At 50.9% G+C, this 25,462-nt stretch overlaps 1 protein-coding gene across 1 annotated transcript in view; it reads right to left on the bottom strand.

Annotated features, from left to right (window-relative positions):
• Positions 1-9,074: 9,074 nt before the first annotated feature.
• Positions 9,075-25,462, bottom strand: part of ITGA9 (integrin subunit alpha 9) — a 270,400-nt gene continuing 254,012 nt past the window's right edge. Inside the window, exon 28 of the mRNA XM_036333155.1 lies at positions 9,075-13,727. Within this exon, the coding sequence (XP_036189048.1) occupies positions 13,629-13,727 (99 nt within the window). The 3' untranslated portion in view covers positions 9,075-13,628. The remainder of the gene's footprint in view (positions 13,728-25,462) is intronic.

Here is a 25,462-nt window from a genome sequence, read left to right as displayed (position 1 = left end):
GCCTTGCCGGCTCTCGCTGGAACGGCTGCCCCTCCCAGGCAAGGCAAGCTTGTTCCTAGAGATAGCAAACTGCCTGTGAGCATGTCTCACCTTGCGGACCAGCCAGCCTCACACCACGCCTCCGGGAGGCTCTCCCACTGCGGGCCACTATTCCCTGCCCCTAATCACACCAGGGCCCTGTGCCAGTAGCTGGGGACAGTCCCTGAACCCCAGAGGCCACTGGAGTTATTCAAACTAGCCAATCCTAAGCCTGCTCACCCTGCCTCACCCGTCCCTTTCTGTGGAAACCACGCTGAAGTCTCTTGACACATTTCCCTTTCTCCCTCTGCCTCCTGACCTAGACTGGAGCTCCCCCGTGTGCACCCCGTGACATGCTGTGCCCCCTTCTCTTGGGAACTGGGAGTATAGCACACTCCGTCCCGTGGCAGTTGTCGCCTGTCTATGGGCCTTTCCGTTCCTGAATAATAAGAAAATCTGTGTTCTAAAATAGCGGTCTCTCCAGTGGCTTGGGCTTCCTCCCAATATGGAGGCTGGGTGTCCAGGGCGAGCATCCCCTGAGCAAGAGAGAGAATGACATCACAAGGGGGAACAATATCACATCTTATGACCTGGTCTCAGTGACTCGGTGCCATTTGTACTGCATTCTGTCAGAGGGTGGCTGTTTGTGGGGTGGGGTGGGGAGGGGGAGGATGCAGCTGGGATGCACGGGTAGAGAGAGTCCTCCTGCATGGGCATGGGCCCCACGTGGCTGGGGAGGAGGGCAGGCTCTGGACCAGGAGCCCGGGCTTGGTCACGCTCCAGTGCGGAAGTTCAGGGACTCTGACCATTTTAAGTGTGACCTGGTCTGCCAGCCTGGTGTTTCTTTGCTGCTTCCTGGTTTGGACCGGATGGAGGGAAGAAAACCCAGCCAGCACTCAGAACGCGGGCCTTCACTGTTCTCTTGCTCCACAGACGTCAGACCCGGGCCTGCCCTGGTCCCAGAGGCTGTGGGTGGGCGGTGGCGTTTCCAGAGGTGGAAAGATTGCCCCGCGCGGCCCCCACGCTTGGGGAAGAGTCTGATGCAGCGGAGGCACGTCCGCTGTCGTGGGACGGTCTTCACTGGTCCTCACAGCCTCTCTGTGAGATGGAGATCAATGCTGCCTCGTTACAGAGGAGAAAACAGGCTCAGAGCGGGGAAGGGGCTCGCTCAGTCACACAGCCAGAGCGCAGAGCGCAGAGGGCAATGGACGCGGTCGTGCCTGGGGCTCCTTCCAGCCCAGGAAGCAGCTGCTCCATGTTTCACGGCAAGTCCTTGGCTGGGACTGTTTCCAGATCTTGACTCTGAGCCCCGCCATTCTTGCACACTGTGCCTCAAGTAGGGTGGCTCAGAAAATGACTGTGCCTAATTTATTTGAGGCAGGGATGGCATTGGCAGAAGTCTGGACCAGTATTCTGGGATTAACATAATAATTACCTGAGTGGAGATGTGTTTATCTGGGGGGAGCAGGGTATGACCAGGGGCTGAGATGGGCACTTGTTCTGTGCTCTGGTGATGAGGCCTGAGAGCCAAGATCTACTAGGTCTGTGCTCACAGACCCTTCATTCCTCAGGAAGCTAAATTCATACCTCTAGACTGCCTACCTGTTGACTGTTCCCAGAGAGAAAGGAGGAGATGGAGAGAAATGGCAAGAGACTAAGACGCGGCCCCAAAGTTATGTCGCATGTCAGGACTCTCTTTTGCATCTGCTGTTCCCTCTGCCGAGAATGCTGTTCCCTGCCCTTCACCTTGGGTAGTCTCTCCGGCTCCCAGGGTCCGCTCACAGGCAGCTTCCTCCTCTGAGTTCGGTTCTCCTGGGCTGTGCCCCCCTTGGCCTTTGGACTGGCTCATGGGGAAAGAGCAATTTCAGGGTGAGAAGGCAGAGGGGGCAGAAATGTCCCCTGGATCAGTCTCAACACTGACGGAAGACATCCCAGCCCTGGCAGAGTGGGCGGCACCCTCAGAGGAGACCACCCCGCGTGCTGCAGCTGGTTTCTCCTTCCGACTTCGAAAAGCTGGATGTGCCAAGAACATTTCCCTTCCCAGCACTGAGTCACGTTTCTCCCTTCATAACTCAATTCAACGTTAAAGTTTCTCTTTTCACCTGGCCAGTGTGGCTCAGTGGTTGAGGGTTGATTTATGAACCAGGGGGTCACGGTTCAATTCCCAGTCAGGGCACATGCCCAGGTTGTGGGCTTGATCCCCAGTGTGGGGGCGGGGGGGGCATGCAGGAGGCAGCCCATCATTCTCTCTCATCATTGATTTTTCTACCTCTCTCCCTCTCCCTTCCTCTCTCTGGAATCAATACAAATATAGTTTAAAAAGTAAAGTTTCTTTTTTCCCTTTATGTATACAGACACATTTTCTCCCGCAGTGGGTTCTGAAAGATGATTAGCTACCCCCCTCTAGAGCTGCGTAAGGCTGAGATCAGAAACCGGGAGGCAAGATTGCTTGAGCCTCTCCAAGACAGCTAACGAAATGCAGGATCTCCGCCCCCGGGGGGCCGTCTGGACCACAACCGCTTTTTTTCATCTCCGAGGCCCGGGGCTGTGTTCAGATGTAAACTGCTTTATGACCAAATTGATGATTTCTATCAGGGCTGTCTCTACAGCTTCCTTGTTGGTGCTAAGCTGGGTTTAAAGTTCCAGGTGCAGCGAAGGATGCCCCAGCAGTGACAAGGTTGTCATCAGCGACGCCTCACTCAAAATCAACTCAGGAAAATGGGTCTAAACTGGATATGACAAACTGGCTGATTGTTGTCTGCGCCCTGGCCGGGGATTGAACCTGCAACCTTAGCATTTCAGGATGAGGCTCTAGCCAACGGAGCTATCAGTCAGGGCTGTAGCATGACTGATAACATTACCTTCGATGCCTTGGTTAAGCAGCTTCTCTAAGGCTTGTCCACTGTAAATTTCGTGCCATTGTGTGTCCCCTTTCTCATTAAAAAGCATTTTGCAGGGAGGTGCTTTGCAACAGTGTCAGTATCTTTATTTTCATAAAATGTTTACCTTCCGGGTTCAGCATCTGGTGGGGACGCTTGCCCGAATCCCTTTCTGCTCTCAGCTTCCCAGTCCGATCGGTGGGAATCCGAGTCCGTTCAAGCTGGCTTTTGTGTGCGTTTGGCAGATCCATTATCCTTTGAGATCTTGCTCACCATGCAGTACAGTGAGTTCCCAGCTCATCTTGTCCTTTCTCGGCACGAGTCCTGGAAACAGTCACTTATTTCAGGAGGCTTGGTTCTTTGGGGGGGAGAATGGTGCTTATGAGCCAAGGTCTGGGTGCTAGATATGCTCATTAGTATTGGGCTGTTATTGATCTTCGGTTCATTCAGTGGATACAGAATAAATTTTTATCTATCATCTATCTATCTATCTATCTATCTATCTATCTATCTATCTATCTATATCTCATCTATCATCTATCTATCTCATCTATCTATCTATCTATCTATCTATCTATCTATCTATATATCTATATCTCATCTATCATCTATCTATCTATCTCATCTATCTATCTCATCTATCTATCTTATCTATCTATCTATCTATCTATCTATCTATCTCATCTATCTCTTCTATCTTCTAATACCACGAGTTTATAGTGATTCCTCCAATTCCTGTCTAATGCTGCACAGCCTCCCTTAGGAGGCCTCCCTTCCCATCTTGGAAACTTCCTTCTCCTACAGTGAGAAACCTGACTCCCAGTATCCACGATCTATTTGCATACTTAAGATCAGAACACCCAGAGTGTAGCTCCAGAAGTGCTAACCCATTCCACTGCAAAACCCAGCCCACTGAGGAGCAGTCAGTATTTGTTCATGGTCCTCTTTGTCTTTTGTCAAAATGCTTTATTCAAATGTTACTTGGGTTAGTCCTTCCACCCCCTAGTTAGGGTCATTTTTTTTCTGTCTGTATTCTATTTTAGGGTTTCCTCCCATTCTTGTTGACTCTTTGAGGTACGTGGAACGTTAATGTGGTCCCTAAAGCCAGAACTAGACAGAAAGGTGTACTCAGAGAAATAGCGCTGCCCGTCCTGTGTGCCTCCCCTCTAACCCCACACCCTCTCCACCCTGCTCCTACCCTAGTTTAGGTCATCACTCCCACTCCTTTCTGGGTTTGGTTTTCTTGTTCTGTACAAATAGGAGATCCACGTAAACAGTATATTACTATTTCTCATTGCCTGCATGAAAGGGTGGCATGCAACAGATACTCATTTGTACCTCTCTTTTTCACTTACCAACATAGCCTGCAAACCACGCTCGCGAGAGGGCGATGCATTGTGCATGGTAATTCTATTTGGACAGAAAAGGCAATGAAATACGTTCCGCTCTTACTGTCTTGCATACAGACAATCCCAGAGGGCACTTCACAAATTGACAGTCAATAAACCACTCCACCCAGGGGAGAAATAGAGGAAATTCCAAGACGAAATGTTAATATCCACGACACAGAGGCCTCGTGATAAAAAATAAAGAAAAGAAATATTCCAGCTGATGAAATTGGGAATTTAGCAAAGAAAGAATTCTGGGGATAAGTCTAGTTCTAGGATGATAGAAACCAAGATCTACATTGTTAAAAGGCAAATTCAGGAACTCTTCAGAGAATAACACAGGTCTTCTCTGTTATACAGGATTTGGCACATGGCATATGATCAATGGGAAATGGATTTGAAAAAGGAAAGTGTATTAAGCTGAGTGCTGTTCCTCAAATAAATTAAATGGATGAATCTGTGTCTGTCCTGGCATTTATCAAACCAGTTTAAATTTGGGGAGCCCGAAGAACCACCAGACCTGATACTGTGGCAGATACTATTTTGGATGTATGTATGATGCCATCATTTTATTGTCCCTTTTGGTTTACAATTTTTTTTCTGGAATTGCCACTGTTTCTAACTGGAGTTATTAGTTTCCCTTAAAAAATTTCTTAACTAACAAGCCATCCTGCTTTATCCCCCTGCAGATATCTGACACAACACATGGTCACATTTCTGGTGGCAAAATGCTGGTGTTTTAAGTCAGTATGCTGCAGCTCAAGGTCATATATTTAAGGTAGAACAATATTAATTTTCAGAAAATTTTAGGATAAACTTGAGTAAGGAGACTTAGGCACAATGAAGTGCTTTCAACTCATGGGCTCAGAGCTTACAGTTAAGCATTCATACATACATACATACATGAAAACAGACATGGAAAATAATTTATGCTAAACAGCAAAAAATATAAACAGCTTAGAACCAACATAGGTCTCTGATGCCTTTATAAGATGTACTTAAAATTCTGATGTTTCTAGTAACTGCAATGGCATTGCAGAGAAAATGCTGCCAAGAGACACCTAATCGATTTAGTAGCATCTCCCTCATCATTACCCGGGGGGTTAGGAGTGGTCTCCTTGACACGATAGAGTTTTGGAGGGCCTGAGAATGGCCCCATTTCTCTATGATCATGTTCATCATAATTCCCAGTTTTCCCATAATTCTACAACTTGAAATGAAAGCCCAGTTACAACACTGCTTTTATAAATTGATGGTGGAAGTAGTTTTTTTTTTAAGGCGCTTGCCTTCTTGTCTTTTCCCACTAGTTGCCTAACTTAATTTCTTGATTAGTGTTGCCTCTCAGCTCTACTTCACTGACGTTTGAGGAAGTTCCATGTTCTGTTCCCATAAGTACCAAAAAGTATCCCCGTGCTTTCAAAGCAGTTGTTGGGAAGGCTGCCCGACGTGTCCTGACCACCAGGGGACAGCCGGGAGCCGGATTATTTGATTCGTCCCAGAGGACTTCAGACTCTTGATGGCGCGGTGCTGGTGCTGCCCTCACCTCGGGCCTCCCCATCCAGGGCGTGAGCTGGCCGAGCACTACTGCCGTTCCAGTCGGTCGCCTGCTATGCGTGGTCCTGGCGCTGCCTGTCATGCCTCACCTCACCCCGTGCCTCCTGGCTCCTGCGCTCTGGCCTTTCTCAGTATCGTGAACAATCTAGGCTCCCACCTGCTATGAGGTCTTTGCACATCTGTTCCCTCTGCCTGGAATGCTGTCCCCCCCTTTTTCACCTACTTATTTCTCCTTCTCGAGCATCTCTGTTCCTTAGGGAAGCCTGCCCTGATCTGCCATTTCCTGCCCTTATCACACTCTTGGTATGATTATTTGCATGATTACATGTATGATTACTACTGGTAACCCTAGTTACACAGCCTTGGGGGCTGAGGGCTGGGGTGTTACTCTGGAAGGCCCTGAGCCCTCTCTGGGTAGACGCACATCCACACCCAAACTCATAAGAAACTCATGGGCTGACCTAGGATGTCCTACAGTGAGAACTGTGACCATCAGCAGTTTCTTCAGCAACCATGAAGGTTAAAGTGGGAGCTTGAGGCCAATGCATCAGCTCCCATTTGCTCTTCAACTTTTGTTTTCCCTAAAATCAGTAATTCTCTCCCCCCCCCCCCATCCCCCTTTTACTTGCCTTTCTCACTAATCCTTTCCCAAACTCATCTCAGGTTGCCTGCATCTCCTTTCTTAAGTCCTAACATGTTAGGTGCTCATCCTCATGGATTTGTTGGCCAAGCAGCATCTCCCAGAGCCTCTCTCCCTGCTCCCTACGGCTGAGCCACCTCAGTGCCCACCGCACCGCTGAGCTGGGCACCGGTCCTTCTTTGCCACGTGGCCTTTCCTGACGGCAAATGTGCGTAAGCTTTCTCTTCTATGGTCTGATGATGTGATTAACCCCCAAGTGGGTCTGACATTTTCCTGTAGATCTGAAGGCATTGAGGGGATGAGGGATGTGAGACAGCGAGAAAACAGGCTTCTCTGCCTTCTGGGTCATCAAGGGGGGTTGGGGGGCAGCAACAGCCTCATTCAACAGAAGCAAAGGAGGCTCATGGCATGTATGTCCCCATTGCAATTCTTGGGCCCACACATTTCCTCGTCCAGGCCTCGTCAGTGCCCTGCCTTTCACACAGGGATCTGATCATCTGTGAATGTAATGGATTTTACAAGTTGACAACCCACAGGATTTTGAGCCTGACTTCTGGCAACCTCAGTCCCGCGGCTGCATGAGATGCAAATTCTTTTAGCCTCATCACAGAAAGTCCCTTGTTCCCTGCCCTTGCCTTGACCCGGGACTGTAGATTGTGGGCTGCTTGTTCTTTCTCAGAAGGCTGTCCTGGGTGGTTAGAAGTAACCAGCTGACTCACGGTCCTTCCTCATGCCTTCCCTAGGGCTGCAATCCCTCCCCAAACCTTGCCTTCCTCCTAGGGAACCTGTGCTTTGAGAACCTGCCTTGGGCTGCTGAAGCATCACCCGCTCACCCCTCACAAGTCCTCACTACCTTCGGGCTTCACCAGATGAGACAACAAGTCCAGATCCCAGGGTGTCGCTGTCAGTCACCCTGGGTCTAGGACCGATCAGATAGGATTCTCAGCTGCAACAAACCAGAGCCCATGTTGGGTAGTTTAAGCACGAATTCCACGGAGCGGCCTAGAGAACGAGGCCTGACTGTTCCACAGCCAGGAACGGGATCACGGAAGCTCTCTTTTAGGATTTTCTTTCCAATCCCAGGAGAATCCTATCAAATAAAGTCTAAAATGATGTTGACTAGACTTGGAGGCAAAGCAGAGGTTGGGCAGCAGCCCCAGATGGCACAGCCTCGGGGTTCAGCCAGAGCTGGGGATGCCTTGTGATACCCACTCCAGTTGGTCGTGAGCATGGAACGAATGAGCACCATCTCTGGGACAGATGGCTTTGCAGAGAGACAGCTGCCAATCAGGTTGAGGGCGTAGACAGAGAGCTGAGCACGCACGGACACTCATTTTATTACCTAGCACAGTAACCTGATGGGCAGACAGACTTTAAGGACCCGAGGCGATCTGGTGGACTGAAGAACTTCTGATGGAATGAAGGGAGACTTTACTAACGTGACTTTGCTTCCTCTTAATTCTCTACCTTCCAGTTCCTCTGGGTTTGTCCAGGCCTTTTCTGGCTTGGGGAGACAGGTTGGACGGCCTTAGAGAAGCGCATTTCCTTAGCTCTAGCTATGGTGGCAGGTTGTGGTAAGCCAGGAAGCAGCTGGAATTAAAATGCTTCAAATTACTTGCTGGACCACTGTCCTAAGTGTCAGGCTCATCAATGCTCTTTGCTGCAAACAAATCTCTTCCTTTCTAGACCTACAATTTGGAATCTTTTTTGGCTTAGTCATTCATACTCTCCCGGATGTATCTTTATTTCAAAAAATAATTTGCGTGTGTTTCATTGGTATAAAAGGAGACTAAAATTCAGGCTAGTAAACACAAAACAAAAAAGCAAAGCAAAAACACTGACAATCCCACCCACTAAGGACAATCATTTAAAACTCCTTGGTGTGTATCTTTTCATACCCGCTCTATACTGTGTGGTGTGTATGTGTGTGAATTTTAACGATAGGGGAGAAGAAATTTTAATAGGATCATTAAGAACACAATGTTTGGCCTGGCCGGTGTACTCAGTGGTTGAGTGCTGACCTATGGACCAGGAGGTCACGGTTCAATTCCTGGTCAGGGCACATGCCCAGTTTTCCGGCTTGATCCCCAGTGTGTGTGTGTGTGTGTGGGGGGGGGGGGGGGTGAGTGGGGGGGGGTTGGGGGGGTAGGGGGGCATGCAGGAGGCAGCCAATGATGATTCTCTCTCATTATTGATGTTTCTGTCTCTCACCCTCTTCCTTCCTTTCTGAAATCAATAGAAATATATTTAAAAAGACAAAGAACACACTGTTTGCAAATGTGTAAAGGCCAAAAGGCTTCTGGGAAAATGCTCAGTGACTGACTGGTGGATCATGTGGTAGCAGTGTACTAACAATGAGGAATGTATTCTATTTAATCTAGGTACATTTACCTTAAGATCGAGGTCTCAGGTGTGGCCCTGGGCAGGTAGGTGATGCACAAAGAAGGTGAATGGAGGCCAAAGGTCAGGAACAGTTCAGCCACATTAAGTGGGTTATTCAAGAGCAAAGAGATGGACCTCCATATCCCCATCTTCAACATCCTGAAGAGGTCCACGTTCTTCAGTAGCAAAGAAATTGCAGACCGAACTCCTGAATCATTTGCAGCCATTTTTCCTTTTATTCCAAACACGTACTTTTGTAAACCTGCATTTCCCAAACAGTGCAAGTGAATTAGAAGTGACTGCGTAGACTTTAAATACACGTGACTTTGGGAGGAGGAACGCCCCTCCCGCCAAAACTCCTCGACAGAAATGTACATGAAGGTATCAGTCAAGTTCTAGAAGTGAAGTTAGCGTGGGTGCCTGCATGCAATTAATCACTCTTAAAGCCTTGAAACTCACTCTGCCAGTCACACCGTGCACATTAGAATAAAACAACCCCAAACCTTAAACAAAGTCTGAAATCAAGACCACTGTGCTACAAAGCATCGCGCCACGTGGGAAATGCGTTCATTATCCCCGCAAGGGGCTCAAAATCAGAAGACACTCCCTTCGGCCATTCTTTCAGAAAATACACCCCACTGTGTATGTTACCGCTCTGTATCGCAGAACAGAACATTGTCGAAAACCCCGTAGATTGGGGCATTTCCAAAAATGACAAGCGTTTTCTGTCTGCGAAAGGGCCATCTCCCCCCAAATTAGAAGCCTTCCCAGTGCCTGTACTTTAGGGCAGTTTGAGTCAGATGTATGTAGATTTCACCAGATGTATGTTTCATGCCTATCCTACTCAGAACTGCACTCACCTGGGCATCACGCCTTCCCAGAAGTAAAAGTAGTAGAATCACCTCTTACAACATTCCTGCCAGCCATGAACAGGCCGCTTACAAGACACACCTCCCCTGAGGGATCCACTAGGCTTCGTATGGAAAACAGGCCCCTCACGTGTCCGGGAGGCCTGCAGGTTTTCTGTTTTAACCTCGTGGCCTTTGGCTCAAGGACATGATGTGGTGAAGGACTTTCTATTGGATTGCCTACAATGTTTACCAGATTTCAGAATACCCCGGCGGTGGAATTTTCCTGAAGAACTGCCTGGGAAAGCCTCGGTGACCTCCGTGCTAAGTGATTCCAGATGTGTGCCTGTCAGTCATCATGCGGCCAATGGGCCCACTCACTTCTTCTGGCGCCTCCCCGCTCCTGAATTTCGCCGCCTCCTCTTTGCGACAGTCCCGGGCTCACTTTGGGGATGTTCCGAGACTCCTGAGTCCCAGGTAAACGGATCACAAGCAAATTGTTTTTGGAAAGGGGGGTGGGGGGGGCATGCTTTTATTCGGTTTCTTTCTACAAAGGCCCTTTTGCATGTTTAAAAAGCACCTCACTATCCCAATCCTTCTGACAGTTGGTGAAAACAGGGATTTTCAACCTTTTTCATCTTGTGGCACACATAAACTAATTACTAGAATTCTGCAGCACACCAAAACCCATATTATCTTTTCTGCAGAGCTACCAACAATAAAGAAGGCACAATTCGGATTCATTCACCCCAGAAGGCTACTGTGTCGGCTGTTGTCATTTTTTGATTTGACAATCTAAGAAAAAAGAGGCCAGTGCTCCCTGCTGAACAGTCACGTCGTGCATGTTTTAAATATTTTTGAAGGGACACCTGTTGAAAATTGCTGTCTTAGCAGATTCCACAGTGAACCCAACGAAACGGGAAGGGTAGAAATTGGAGTTCACTGTGGAACTGTAAGAGAATATTCTGGAGAAGTAACACAGACACGACAATGAGGAGCCTAGTGAGGGCTCCTGACCTGGGGTGGAGCTGAGAGCGCTAGCCACGTGGGGACTCCTGCCATTGCTGTGCCCCGCCTGCTCCTCAGCGCGACCAGACAAGCAGAGGCACCGTCCCTCCCACACAGGTTCCTGCAGTGGCTGCTGGTCTTGGCTCCTGCTGATGCCGAGTATGATTTTCTTAAAACTGCCTCATGAAGTTTCAGTGACCTCCTGGAGCTGTGACTACTCAGGCGGGTCTGCCATCCAGAAGCAAATGGATCCGGTTCTGACACCGCCCCCAGGAGCCCACCCCGATGGGATTGAGGCTTTTCCCTCTGCCTTCCACACTGTCACCAAATGTGTCTGCAGCCCTTGCAGGAGTGGCTATAAAAGCATTTGGCCAGCCCCCGAGGGAGCCGGTCCAGGACTACCGCCCAAGAATTTTAAGACATTTGTTAAAGGACAACGTGACACAATGAATAAAAGCCCATCAAAGGGAAGCTGTGACTGGGGTTTCATAAAATAAAAAATAAAAAATCCACTCTCTACACTCCATTGCAGGAGGTGTGTCTCCCCGCAGGCAAAAAGTGCCTGTGGTGGTGTTCTCTGGGGAGCTTCCAGAACCTAGCACAGTGCTTGACGCAAAGCAGGGGACCCATAAATATCCTCTAAATGGGCGACTACAACCACTAAAGACTGCTTTTATTACTCTTGATAGAACTCATAGGCAAACTCTGTGCCAGAACTGGTTTCCCTGCCTCCATCTGCCCTGTGGTTACCTCTGTGCCTCCAGCCCTTAGATGCAACATCCCCAACCTCACTCTGGATCAGCCTCCTTCATACATACTCTTGACCCTCTGGCTTTTGCTGCCTGTTCCCCTAGCCATCACGATACAGTCATTGTCTTCCTGCATCAGGGTCGATACGTAAGAAGAAACGAAAAGACACACACATGTCCCAGGCCAGGTTCGTAGCTGCCCAGCACCCAAAGCTTTTGCGATGTTTGCAAGTATTAGCCAACTGTCTAGAAAACCTATCTCCCCTGAAGTTGAGTTGTGTCTTTCCAGTGGTGTCCACAGTCCCCACCATGTTAGCTGCCAGTAGACAAGGTCCTATACGAAAGGTCCTTCATCTTGTTTTTGTCTCATTCCCATCGGGTGCCCATCTGTATGGACTGGGGCTTGAGCAGGAGCCATGAAGGACTCTCAGCCAGACCCTGCTCTGAGCACATGTTTTCTCTCTCATCAGATTGTTGTTCAGCAGTGGTAGCAGCAGCCATCGTTGCTATCGGTTACTGAGTGTTCACTAAGGCGCCGGGTACGGTGCTGAGCATGATACAGCCACCGGCTCAGTGCCCTTTTTAGAAAACCACAATGCACTCAATACTGGGCAGCCCAGCCCGTCCAATAGTAAACGCTGTCAAACAGAAAGCTTGGATATTAAAGGCCATCACTCAGCATCCAACCCTGCAGGGAGGAGGGGAGGAGGCTGGGGCTCTGCCCAGATCCCGCTGCACCGTTTCTGTATGCCTCCCCAGGTGGGGCGGGGGGCGGGGTGCACCTGCAGCTCTAATTTAGTGGACTACCCCTGAGCTATGGATCCATTTTGCCAGTAGGAACCAGGAATGGAAGGTTTACCTCTTCCTTAGGTGCAAGTGTGTGAAGGCTCAGCCATCTTGCCTCAGGTTGGGACAACCCTGAGATGCAACCTACCCTCCAGAGCTCCCCTGCAGGATCTGGCTGACGCTACCCTCCATGGAACCTTCCCCTGGCTTCCTCTCTCGCCCTGCTTCCCTCACCCCCATACCGGTGTTCCCCAGGGAGCACTTCCTTAATTAGTTACTTGCATGCAGAGCCTCGTCTTGGGGCCTGCTTCTTGGGAACCTCACCAAAGACACTATTTTAAACAATAAGAACAGGTTGAACAGTCATCTCTGGGAAGGAATCTGCAATTACCATCAGCAAAAGTGATAGGGAACCGGAGACCTCTGAACTCAAAGGACCCCGCAAAGGCAACACAGCACAGCATCCAACACAAGTCTCTGTTGAGGGGAGGGGCACTGATCGAGTCCTTGTGGTGCACAGACTCTGATGTACAACGTCCAGAATGTGATGCCATTCTGAGGTTTACCAGATGACTGGCTGGCGTTGCTCCAATTTGCCTATTAATCCAGTGGAAGGAGGGTGAGATGCCTGCTGGGGCTGCAGAGCAGGCTTGCTGCTGGGAATCAGGTTTTCCATCCCAATTCCTGTTGGGAATCTTCCAATGAAAGGTACGCATGAGAAAATAGTTATAGTTCTTTAGCCCATTAACGTCAAACTTGACTCCAGGCAAGACAGTCGTGAAAGTTGCCTTGGGGGTCCGGCCACAATCACAGTTTATATGCAGAGCCGCAAGCTTGGTGGATTCATGACACGAGGTTTCTTCCCATGATTTGATCGGCAAGTCTGTTGTCACAGCAAGTTCCAAAGAACAGTAAGATTTTTATCCTTTAAAATTTGTACGAATGTACATGTGTTTCCAGGCCAGATATCAGTGCTTGAGTGAATTATATAACTATTTAATAGAAATAATAAAACATCGATACAAATATAAAGACATAATCAGTATAAAAGGCTTATATTTATAAAAATACTTTTAGGTAACAGTTTTCCCCTGAGGGTTGGCCATGCACGTTGCATCCATAAATATTGCTCGGCTCTGTAGCTTGCTTTCCAAAGTTCAGAGTTCATCTTTAAAAAGGAAGTGGTGGGCTCCAGTCACGTGACCTGGCCGAAGTGGCAGCCTCCGGTTGGCACCTGGGCTGGATAGAATGAAGACGAGAACAGCATCAGTGGGGCCTCCGAAAAATCTGGAGAACATTCTTTCTTCCAAATATGGAAGATACAAAGGTCAAGGATGACAGGTGACATGAGTGGGTCATGTGACTGGTGGGGCAGGTCACTGGTTTTTCTGGACCCAGTCCCAATTGTCTTCGTTCTCTTTCCGGTTCTTCTCGGCTTCAATAATTTCTTTGTACCTTCGGCGAAAGAAGCCCATCTGAAAGGCAGACAGAAGAGAAGCCGGGTTAGAGAAGCTGAGGAATCAGCCATTTGGACTGTAAGGCGGCCTGGCTAAGGAGAGGCGTGACCTGGCCGAGGAGAGGCATGACCTGGCTGAGGAGAGGCATTACGAGGGCGAGGAGTGGCATGACCTGGCCAAGGAGTAGTATGACCTGGCCAAGGAGTGGCATGACCTGGCTGAGGAGAGGCATGAACAGGCCGAGGAGAGGCATGACCTGGCCAAGGAGTAGTATGACCTGGCCAAGGAGTGGCATGACCTGGCTGAGGAGAGGCATGAACAGGCCGAGGAGAGGCATGACCTGGCCAAGGAGAGGCATGAACAGGCTGAGGAGAGGCATGACGAGGGCGAGGAGTGGCATGACCAGGCTTAGGAGAGGCATGACAAGGGCGAGGAGAGGCATGACCTGGCCGAGGAGTGGCATGACGAGGGCGAGGAGAGGCATGACCTGGCCGAGGAGTGGCATGAACAGGCCGAGGAGAGGCATGAACAGGCCGAGGAGAGGCATGACCAGGCTGAGGAGTGGCATGAACAGGCTGAGGAGAGGCATGACCTGGCTGAGGAGAGGCATGAACAGGCCGAGGAGAGGCATGACCTGGCCGAGGAGTGGCATGACCTGGCTGAGGAGAGGCATGAACAGGCCGAGGAGTGGCATGACCTGGCCGAGAGGCATGACCAGGCTGAGGAGAGGCATGACGAGGGCGAGGAGTGGCATGACCTGGCCGAGGAGTGGCATGACCTGGCTGAGGAGAGGCATGAACAGGCCGAGGAGTGGCATGAACAGGCCGAGGAGTGGCATGACCTGGCCGAGAGGCATGACCAGGCTGAGGAGAGGCATGACGAGGGCGAGGAGTGGCATGACCTGGCCAAGGAGTGGCATGACTTGGCCGAGGAGAGGCATGACCTGGCCGAGGAGAGGCATGACCTGGCCGAGGAGTGGCATGACCTGGCCGAGAGGCATGACCAGGCTGAGGAGAGGCATGACGAGGGCGAGGAGTGGCATGACCTGGCCGAGGAGTGGCATGACCTGGCTGAGGAGAGGCATGACCTGGCCGAGGAGAGGCATGACCTGGCCGAGGAGTGGCATGACCAGGGCGAGGAGAAGCACGACCTGGCTGAGGAGTGGCATGACCTGGCCGAGGAGAGGCATGACCTGGCCGAGGAGAGGCATGACCTGGCCGAGGAGTGGCATGACCAGGCCGAGGAGTGGCATGACGAGGGCGAGGAGAGGCATGACCTGGCCAAGGAGTAGTATGACCTGGCCAAGGAGAGGCATGACCTAACTGAGGAGAGGCATGACCTGGCCGAGGAGAGGCATGACTGGGACTCAGTGCCAGGAAGGCTGGCTGGGAAAACATCTCTGATTCGACTGCTTTAGACAGAGCCTTATGCGGAGCCACTTTTCACAATGCATGGACTTCCCCAGGCTATCTCATGACTGCTCCTTGTAAAGGGCTTCTGGTGGAGTGTTTCCCAAACTGTATTCCAGCGAACACTAGTTACAGAGAGTTATTCCAAGGTGTTTGGGAGTAACATGGGTCTCATGGTCAAATGAGTTTGGGAAACACTGCATTCTTTCTTTCTTAAAGAGATTTGCAATGTACACAGCAGTAAAGGATCTAATACATCTTTAGGAAAGGATATAAGAAACCCCAGGGCTTGGCATTTCCTAAGCTTATTTGGTTTTGATAAACTTATTCATATCCTGAGAGATACTAGCCACCGTGGACTAATTGAATAATTGCTGCTCTCCCATAATAGGCTTTGGGAAGTGTCTTCGGGTCTGTAGTCGAGCCCTAGGTCTTTCTCTGATACCTGTGCACGTGCCACAGCCAGGAGCCTGGCATCTGTTCCTGACCGGACGGCAGTTTCCTTTACCCCGGTTCAGAAAAGACCTCCCCCTCTCGGGTCTTCTGGCTCTTCACACGGGGTGAGATGAATTTTTGTTTTGCCCAGTCATTACAGGCACTCTACTGCCCGATATTTAAGCAACTTTCTGTAGCCCAGGGTGACCCGGCGTCTCTTGTCCTTTGCTTACCAGCATCAGTGGCATATGTTCCTGAGGTCAGATGTCCCTCCTTGCACCTGCCTGGAGGCATGGCTGCCCGGACTGGGGGTACTCCAGCTCCCTCTCTCTTTGGGGTGACATCCCTGAGGTGCCCGTCCCGCACTTTCCCAGTGGAACGTGCCCGCAGTGCTAAGCAGCTTGAATGCCTCCTTGATTGGCTTCCTTCTCTTCCCTGCCTTGTTTCCCTGCTCTGAGCCGTGTTCCCTGAGATCACCTTCCAAGTAAATGGCCTCCCTCAAATCCTCCGTTCAATCCCCTTGAATAGAGGATTGAGACCCACACATGGTCTGCTGCATGGCAGGTGTGTGATGCCACACTGCCGTTAGCTTACAGTCCCGTAGTCCTATTTGAAAATGCTCAAGACTCGCCATCTCTACCGCCTGCTGCCAGAGGGAATGCCCAGATGAACCTGCCCTGCGCAGATCACCAAGCAAACCCGCTCTCCCGGCACAGCTAACCCTCTGCTGTCTGCTCAGTGGTCTTCACGCTGCTCTACAAGACAAGCATCCACAGTCACCTGCCGGTGTGAGCTCCCTGAGCAAGGGAGGCAATGGAGTCAGGAACTCCCTTGAGCTACCACCTTCCTACCCCCACCCCCCAAGGGGGCTCACTGGTCGAGCCGAAGTAGAGAACCATCAAGAGAGCTGCCCAGGAAACGACTCCACCCACATGGCCAAGGCCATCCCGAGCTCTCACTCTGAGTGAAGTCAATGGAGTGGTGCTGTTTGAATGACTGGGGCGGACTAGAAGCTTCCTTACAACTGGCAAGGGTCAAGTGTTGTGAGTTCCAGTCCTCGTGGCCAGGGTTGCAAGCAGACATGGAGTTCCTCATGTTTTCAGCCCTTAGGTCTCTTCTACGCAGCGTCAGACCACCTCTGTGGGAACCCCACTTTCTGACAACCCCACAAATGCACTTTTCTCTCCCCAAGTCCCCATGGCTGTCTCCCCTCTGCAAGGGATGTGGAAAAGGGGCTTGGCCTGAAAGTTCTGGATAAATAGGAAAAGGTCCTCATCACTGCCCTCGAAGCACACCCACAGAAAAGCAACCCAAGTTTGAATGGAAATGTCTGCCTGGGAAGTTACTGCTTGAGCGATCATTATTGAAAGAAAGATGGTCGATGGGGGAAAATGTCATGCGCCCCTTCTTTGCTGAAGAGAATATAATCATGCCAATAGGGCTGGATATAATATAGAAATGAGGTTCTTTAGCATGTAGCTCTGCCTGCCGATGGGGTCATGGTTCAGTAATCCCGGGTTACTCACCCTCATTTCCAGACAAGTAACCTATCTCTACCGTGGCCCTAATCAAGCTGAATTTCAACGGTCTGCTCCCTTCTCATTTTGCTTTTGACTTAGAACTCCTTGAAGGCAGGACGCTGGCTTTCCACCCCCCAGAGCTCTGCATCTCATCTGTACTCGGCATCAGTGAGACTCTGCAGAGGTGCCCACCATCCTCCACTCCCCTGTATCCCTGCCCTGTGCCACGTGATTCTGCAGCAATTCCCATCAGGCAGGTGGAGTCTGCTTCCCACACCTGCAATCTGCACTGTGACTTGCTTTGACAACTGGATGTGATGGAGGAGATGCTCTGTCAGGTCCACGCTTGGGCCTCACGTGGCCTTGCACGCGTCTGCTCACTTTCCCGGAGTCCTGCTGGGCCATGAGATTGAGTATGGACTGGCCTGCTGAAAGATGAGCATCCACCCAGCTGGGGACCGCCTACACCCATGGCCGGCAAACTGTGGCTCGGGAGCCACATGCGGCTTTTTGGCCCCTTGAGTGTGGCTCTTCCTAAGCCTTAGGAGTACCCTAATTAAGTTAATAACAATGTACCTACCTATATAGTTTAAGTTTAAAAAATTTGGCTCTCAAAAGAAATTTCAATCGTTGTACTGTTGATATTTGGCTCTGTTGACTAATGAGTTTGCCGACCACTGGCCTACACCAACTACCCCCACTGCCTGCAGAAGTGGGTGTGAGTCCAGCTGAGCCTGGAGGGCCACCCTGTTAAACTCAGTCCAACTCACGGACTTGGGAGCTATATAGATGGTTGTTGCTTTTAAGCCACTACCAGGGGTGGGGAACGTCCGGCCCGTGGGCTGTATAAGGCCCAAGAAATCATTTGGTCTGACCCTGCCAAGGCATTAGGGGTGAGTTAGTCCAAATGTAGCAGGCCAATTTAACCTAATATATATTTTTTATTGATTTCAGAGATGAAGGGAGAGGGAGAGAGAGAGATAGAAACATCAATGATGAGAGAGAATCATTGATAGGCTGCCCCCTGCCCACCCCAGGGATTGAGCTCTCAACCTGGGCATGTGCCCTGACCGGGAATTGAACCTGGACCTCCTGGTTCATAGATTGACACTCAATCACTGAACCATGCCGGCTGGGCAGCAGGCTAATTTTTAAATTGATAATTCTGTGCGGCCCGAGAATGATATTATACATATCCAAATGGCCCTTGGCAGAAAAAAAGGTTCCCCACCCCTGCCTAGACTTTGGGGTGGTTTGTTACGCAGCATGCGTTAACTGACACAGCACTCCACGTGTTCTGTCTGACTTAATGAATGAACAGCCCCAGGAAGGGTGGCAGAGAGGCAGCTGACGGGGTTCAGATAGAAAGAGCATCACTGTGCCTTGTCCTGCCAGAACAGACCCTCCTTGTCCCTCTCTAAGAAGGACAAAGGTTGCCACTTTCTCAGAGCTATGCTAGCGTGAAGATCTGACGCAGAGTGAACAAACAATCTAGCAAGGATTTAGAGCGCCTGGACTGACTCACACGTGTACTCAAGTTTCATGGGTGTCACATTTGTTGCCTAAGTGTGAAGGTGCTGTCGTCTCCTGCAGGCACCCAGAAGCAAGCTCTTTTCTTCCCAAAGGACGGGCGTCAGCATTAGCCCTAACGCCGCCTGACCCACGCTATGCCCCACTCCAACACCGCGGGGTCTGGAGAACCCTGCGGCCAACACGACCTCGGTGTGGTCTCCAGAGGGAAGGTTGCAGCTGCCACTGATGTTTGCTCCTTGGAGCTGAAGACCATGTCTTAAAACACAGTCCACTCTCATGGGGAGGGAGCGCTGGGTACAGTAGCGCAGGCTGCGCACGGCTGGAGAGCGTGTTAGCGGGAAGGAGCTGCCAACAACGCACATCGCAGGTAGAGGCACAGACTTTATTTCAACTGTTTCCCAGCAGGTGTCAGTAGAGAGACTTTTTCTAAGGAAACCAGTAGAATCTGAATTTCGGACAGACGGAAGTCAGGTTTCTGGAGGAGGGGGCGCTGTTTACTAGTTTGCACAAAGGTGCCCTGTCGTCTAGTGGGGTCTCTGTCACACCAACGCTGCTTATTATGTGACCAAACTAATTCTATTTCAGAAAATGAGCCGATCGCCTTAGTGCTTTTGTTCAGAGCCTGGTTTTAGCTTTTGATACAGAACCCAAAGCCCTGGCTCTGAGTTTACCAAGCAGTGCTCCCCCAAACAACTGTGTCAACTAGGTTTGCCAGTGCCCAGGACCTACTCAGAGGAGCGGTACAGGCCAGAGACGTGGCATGGGGACCCCAGAGTCCCGATTACCGCCCACGCACCAATGAATGACTGTGGGCCACGGGATACGTCGTCTGCTGGCTCTGAGCCCCAGTGTCTTTGTCTCTGCCCACGAGACCAATGGCCTTCTCGACCCTCCTCGGGCCATGAAACACAGCCACAGCTTTTTAGGTTGGTCCCCAAAGCCAACTTGGGACTGCAGCCTGTGGGGCACACGAAGAAGGGACAGGCACAGAGTCCTTGCCTGATGCCAACTTTTCTGAGAGTTTTTGGAAAAGTGAATTTTCAACTTTTCTATTAAAGTATGGATCTGTTATGAAGAATTACAACATTCTTAAAAATTAAGACCAAGCAAGACTTCAAAGGCCTACCTCTCCTGCAGCAGGCCTTCCTTAGGCACACACTGTCCCTCCCGTGAGGACTCATGGTTGCGTTGGGGAGGAAACTTTGAGAAGTGTTGGGCAAGCCTATGCTTTTGCTGCCAGCTGAGCTCACGCCGAGCATGTGGGAAATTCCCCCACACTCAATTCCAACCCAATGGAGTCAATGTTTTTCTGCACTTTTCTGGAACCTTCCAGGGCTTCCTTTGCCACTTGAGGGGCAAAAGGCCCTGCTGATCACTGTCCTGTCCGCCGCAGAGGAAACGGGCATGGAGCCGGAAAGGAGGAGAGAGCAAGCCCAGTGTCACTGAGCTGAGAGACGAGGGAGCACAGTGCTTCCTGGCCTTTAGTCCGCGAGGGTCCCACGGCCCCCAACAGCAGCTCCCTGAGCCTCTGGACAGACTCACACCATTTTTCTGATAAACTTGTACCAAAAAGCTACCAGAAAACATCTAGGGAAACAGCAGATTCACCCCTCCCCCCCCCCCCCCAATAGCTCTAATTAGGGAGGCAGGGGCCTAGGAGGAAATAAGGCTAGACTGAGTCCTGGGGTCTGCAGCCTGCAGCCCCGGCTCTTCAGGGTGAGAGAGGGAGATTGGCCTGGACTCCAGGACATCTGGTCTCGTGTGCGACCCCCACCCCCGCCTTCCCTGGCCTCTGGGCTGCCTTCTGGGCAGCTCTTCCCAGGACTTGGGCACACTCCTTCTTTGGCTGAACTCAGGCCTCCTGTTTATGGGTCTCTTCAGTTTCTTGACTATTTACATAGCATGTCTCTGCCTCGAGATGTCAACCCTGCAACATCAGCCCAGTATTTACTTTCAAACATAAATAAGCCCCATGGAGTGTCTCTGGCACATGGTTTTAATTGAGACAGCGTGATGCGTGCTTGCGCGCGCATGTGCATGCATGCATGCGTGTGTACGGACACGTGTATGCATGTCTGTGCATTTTTCTTTTTCCTTTGGAGAAGCAAGGATGGCTTCCCCAGCCTGGCTGGAGGAAAGGTGACGACCCCAGCGACTCCCGGGGGTAGGGGGGTGGCGGGGGGAGGGGGGGGGAGATTGCCAAACCTTACACATTCTCTGAGCCATTTCGCAGATTTATTTTTCTAAGTGCTTCTGCTGGGGGTTGGCAGTAATGCTCTCAAATAAAAACCAGGAGCCCAAAGCCAGCTCAAAAGCAGCAGGCTCTTGGGATAGCTCCAGCTGAGGTCAAGTTTGAGGCAGTCCTTCTTCTGAGGGCGGACAACACACTCTGCAGCCCGCTCTTCGCCACCGGTCAGAGGGAGGGGCCGCGGGGCCGGGGCCTTTGGGAAGGGCGGGCCACAGGGCTGGCCAGGCCATGGCACTGCCCTCTGCTCCAGGCCATCCTGGCGTGCGTGGGGCAAACAGGAGAGAGAGGACAGGTTCCTCGGCCGAGAGCAGTAGGGGAGGATGCCGAGTGTTCTCCCTCGCTGAGTGGCGGCCTGTGTGTTTTGGCAAACTGCATACAGGAGGAGGAAGCAGAGAGCTGCCTGGGGCCCCAAATGAGGTTTTTTTCTTCTAAGTGAAAGACATCCCAGTACCTTTATCCTCTTACCACTTGACTCAAAGGCTGGCTTAATGATTGAAAGCCCTTCTTAAAGGTACCGGTCACAGTCAAAGTTGTTATCGCTACTGAACCGCTGAACAAGAAAACGTCTAGGGAACGTCCTCCTATAAACAGGCCTTTAAGATTGTCTTCAAGAGGCACCGGGCCCAGGCCGCTGCAGACCCCGCCAGGAGCTAAGGGAAAGGAGAAGGGACTCATTTGAAGTTTCGCCCCTTAAAAGTGCCTGGCTTTGTATTTCAAAGTTTTCTTCCTGCATGGTGGTTTGGCAGGCTCCTGTGATCCTCGCACATGAAGTTTAAATTATGGCTCCCGGTGTCTGCGAACATCCCAGCTCTGGGCAAGTTGACTGGGATCCATTTCAGTATTTGTAGAAGGGTCTGGTTAGCTCAAGGCCCTCGCTGTGGATTTTGCGCTGGGGCCAGGGCCTGCTGCCGCCAAGCATGAGAGAGTGGCTGAGTTGCCAGCGGGCAGTCCTTCTAGAAGACTCTGGGGTCTGCCCAGAGTCACAGGGAGAGGAGGCAGGGAGCCTGGAGTTCCGCTCTGGGTTTCCATTTTAGATCAACAGCGGGTGATGGGTGTGTGAGTAGCACCACAGCGACATCCGGAAGGGCCAGGAGCTGGTGGCATGGGCTCCTTCACCCACCAAGTCCTCCTCACCTCTCAGGGCGTACACGGCTCAGCCATCATCTCTGGTCGCTTAACTGATGGAGTGAGGGCTGGGCTGCTACCTCTGGCAGAGCTGGCAGCCTTTACCACGCTCTCCTGGAGCCTCCCACCACAGACAAAGACAGACCACTCTGCTGGAAGGGCCACACGGATGGGCCCTGAGTCCCCGTGGTGAGGAAGAGGGGCTCAGCTGAGCCCAGCCTCCCAGCCATCCCCACAATGTGCCAGGCATGTGAGTGAAGCTATCTCAGACTCCTCAGACCAGACTGGCCACCAGGTAAATGCCACTGAGTGGCCCCACTCAATGTCACGTGGCACAGAAGCAACCAGCCAAACCCTTCCTGAATTCACGACCCACACGTCTGTATGATACGATGTAATGATTGTTTAAAGTCACTCAATTCAGGGGGGCAGTTTGTTACGCAGCCATAGCTAACGGATACAATATAAAAGCCTGCAATTCAGGCATCAGCACCACCAACAGCCATGAAACCCTGCGGGAGTGAATGCCTTTGGGGTATCTGCTTAGTCTCTTTCTTTTCTGTGATTCACCCCCACTTTCACCCCATCACCTCAAACTGCCATCTTGCATTTTTCTCGTACCCCAGCCTCAGCTGTTTGGATTAGCGGGAGACATGGGACCAAAACCGGTCCAGTCTGATTGTCTCCCAGCCAACTCCCTGTCCCTAGCCACAGTTGACAGGAGCTAAGCCAATCAGTCTCTAAGACTTTAGAACGCGAATCAGAGGTGACTGGAGCAACCATTTCCTCCCGTGTGTCGGGAAGCATGGAGAAAGCTGGTCTGCTGTGGAGAAGATGATGCAGGCGTGTAGAGGAGCAGGGGGAAGGGCTGTGTAGGACAATGGGATGGGGGGGGGGGGAGAGTGCCTGCTTTGGTTTGTGGACATTTTCTGGGTCTGAATACACACATTTCCTTTGGTATCTATGAGGACCTTGCATCCTTAGAATTCTCTCTCTTGCTTAAGTGGCAATGAATACATTCCTGTCTGTGTGTGTGTGTGTGTGTGTGTGTGTGTGTGCAACTTGAAAAAATGGCTGAGATAAATATGTTCAGCCCTAGAAACAAGAGAAAACTGCCCAGGCTAGCGAGGTGATAGAACGTCCTTCTGTTGACTTGCCCTCTGCTTGGTGAGGGTGACTGGGAGGAAGTCTAGTCTCCCGGAGGCAACCGCACTCACAAAGCCTGACACTAAACTCCTTCTCTTCCATAACGGCTCCCAGCCCTGCCGTCCTCACCTGGTTAGGGAAGCCACTCACCATCTACTCTAAAGCCAGTAAGAGACACATACTGTTTCCTTCCCGATCCCTCAAGTCCAACTGGCCAACACCTCCTGCCTCTTCTAACTGGGTCCCCTCCTCTACACCCTGGAGATGGACCTCGTCCCCATCCTGTCCCCAGATCTCCCTCTTGAAACAGATGAAGCCACAACACTGCTCTGCTTCCAGACCCCCATGCTCCCCCGTTCTCCTGGTCAGGCGGGCCCATCCCAGCTGAGGGAGGTCATCTCACGGCGGCCACTGACTGCCCTCCCCTGACACACCTCACAAGCTGCCCCCCATGAAGCCTGCTCATCTCTCACCTCCTCTCCCTCTGCATGGAATATCCACCTGCCCTCCGTTGCCTGGAAAACCCAAACCAAATGCAAGGTCAAACCTCGCCTGGTGAAGGCCCTGTGATTGCCGCCCTCTGCTCTCCTCCCCAGGCCACGGCCGAGGGGGATGTCTGCCTTCACGGTCCTGGCTCTTTTGGGTCACACACAGCTGGGTGACCTCAGGGTCTTGGCTGCCCCACGGCAGCCACCTCCTGTGACACATTCTTTACTCAAACACAACCAAAGCAAAGCTAAGCAGATGGCGGGTGAAGGCATGTGCTCGGGAGATGGGACCCCCTGTGCCGCAGAGCCAAGAGGGAGGCCAGAAGGAGGGCATCCGAGCCATGACAGCAAGTGGACACACTGCCCACTCTGTCCCTGTCTTGTCCCACACACCCAATCAGGGAGGATGGCACTTCTTCTCATCTCAAGAGCCCATGCAAAGGCAGATGGAAGGAAGGGACACACACACACACACACACACACACACACACACACACACATACACACACCCCAAAGCCCTTAATGTCTTTTCAGATCTCACACACTGAGCTGGCTTTGTTCTCCACCCACAGACCAGCGGCTGTCTCAGCAGGAAGGAGTTGGAGAAAACGAAGCATTAAGAATCCATCCGGCCACACTGATTAAACAAACAACAAATTGGCAGATTAAAAAGAAAAATAAAAAAGGTAATATCCACTCCTGGCAAATATACAGGAAACTGGGCACTTAGGATACACGGCTTACAGGAGGGTGCATGGTGTAACCTTTCTGGAGGGCAATTGGCAATATGTGATAAAAGGCTTGATATACACATTTCTTTTGACTCGGTAATGCCATTTCCAGGATTTCATCTTAAGCACATAACGAAGGATTTGTGCAAATATTTGGCTCCAAGGTTATTCGCCGCGGCACTGTTGAAAGAAGTGTGAACCTGGGAGCCACCTAAATTCCAACATCAGAGGTGGGTGAGTAATCTGCAGGCCCTGCAGCCTTAAGGCAGCGCTGGAAACAGGTTGTTAACGACATGGAAAGATGACTAGATACTGTGAACAGACGCCTGGTGTCTGAAATGCATGGGATGTAAGATAAATGTATTTTCATGTAATATGCTCAGTATACTTTTCTTTTAAAAATTTTTATCTTAAAATTTGACTTTTAGAAAGAAGAAGGGAGGGAAAGGGCAGAGAGAAAGAGAGAGAGAGAAACATTGATATGTTGTTCCACTTATTTATGCATTCACTGGTTAACTTTTGTATTATGCCCTTGACCGGGGGGGTTGAACCTGCAACCTTGGTGTATTGCGACGACGCTCTAACCAACTGAGCTACCCAACTAGGGCTCAAAATACTGTTCTTCAACTTCCAGATACCTTTTCAGGTGAAGTATCTCTAAACTTAAAGCAATCAGCGATTAAGTCCAACTGTCAATCTGAAAAATCCTATATAATAAAAGCCCAGCGACCAAACGGCAGAATGACTAGAACGACCAGTTTACCAGTTGCTATGACAAGCACTGACCACTAGGGGGGCAGACCTCAATGCAGGAGCTGCCCCCTGGTAGTCAGTGAGCTCCCACAGTGGGAGCGCTGCTTGGCTGACTGGGATGAGCGGTGCTCCCACAGCATGCTGATCCCCGCAGGCCACACCCCCCACCAGAGCACAAATCTTGTGCACCGGGCATCTAGTGTCCAATAAAACACTATTTTTTTCTGTGTTTCTAGACTTCTTAGATAAAAGGGTAGTTATTATACTTCTCCAGATGAATAATTAAGCCCAACGCTTTCATTTTAGAGGTCTTACACCTGAAAATACATCAAGCATGTTCTGGGAAAATGTAACAAGCATGTAAC

Source organism: Myotis myotis, unplaced genomic scaffold, assembly GCF_014108235.1.
Source record: "Myotis myotis isolate mMyoMyo1 unplaced genomic scaffold, mMyoMyo1.p scaffold_m19_p_13, whole genome shotgun sequence".
Taxonomy (NCBI): domain Eukaryota; kingdom Metazoa; phylum Chordata; class Mammalia; order Chiroptera; family Vespertilionidae; genus Myotis; species Myotis myotis.
The sequence above is the reverse complement of the archived record's forward strand: the minus strand, read 5'-3'. Positions and strand labels throughout refer to the sequence as shown.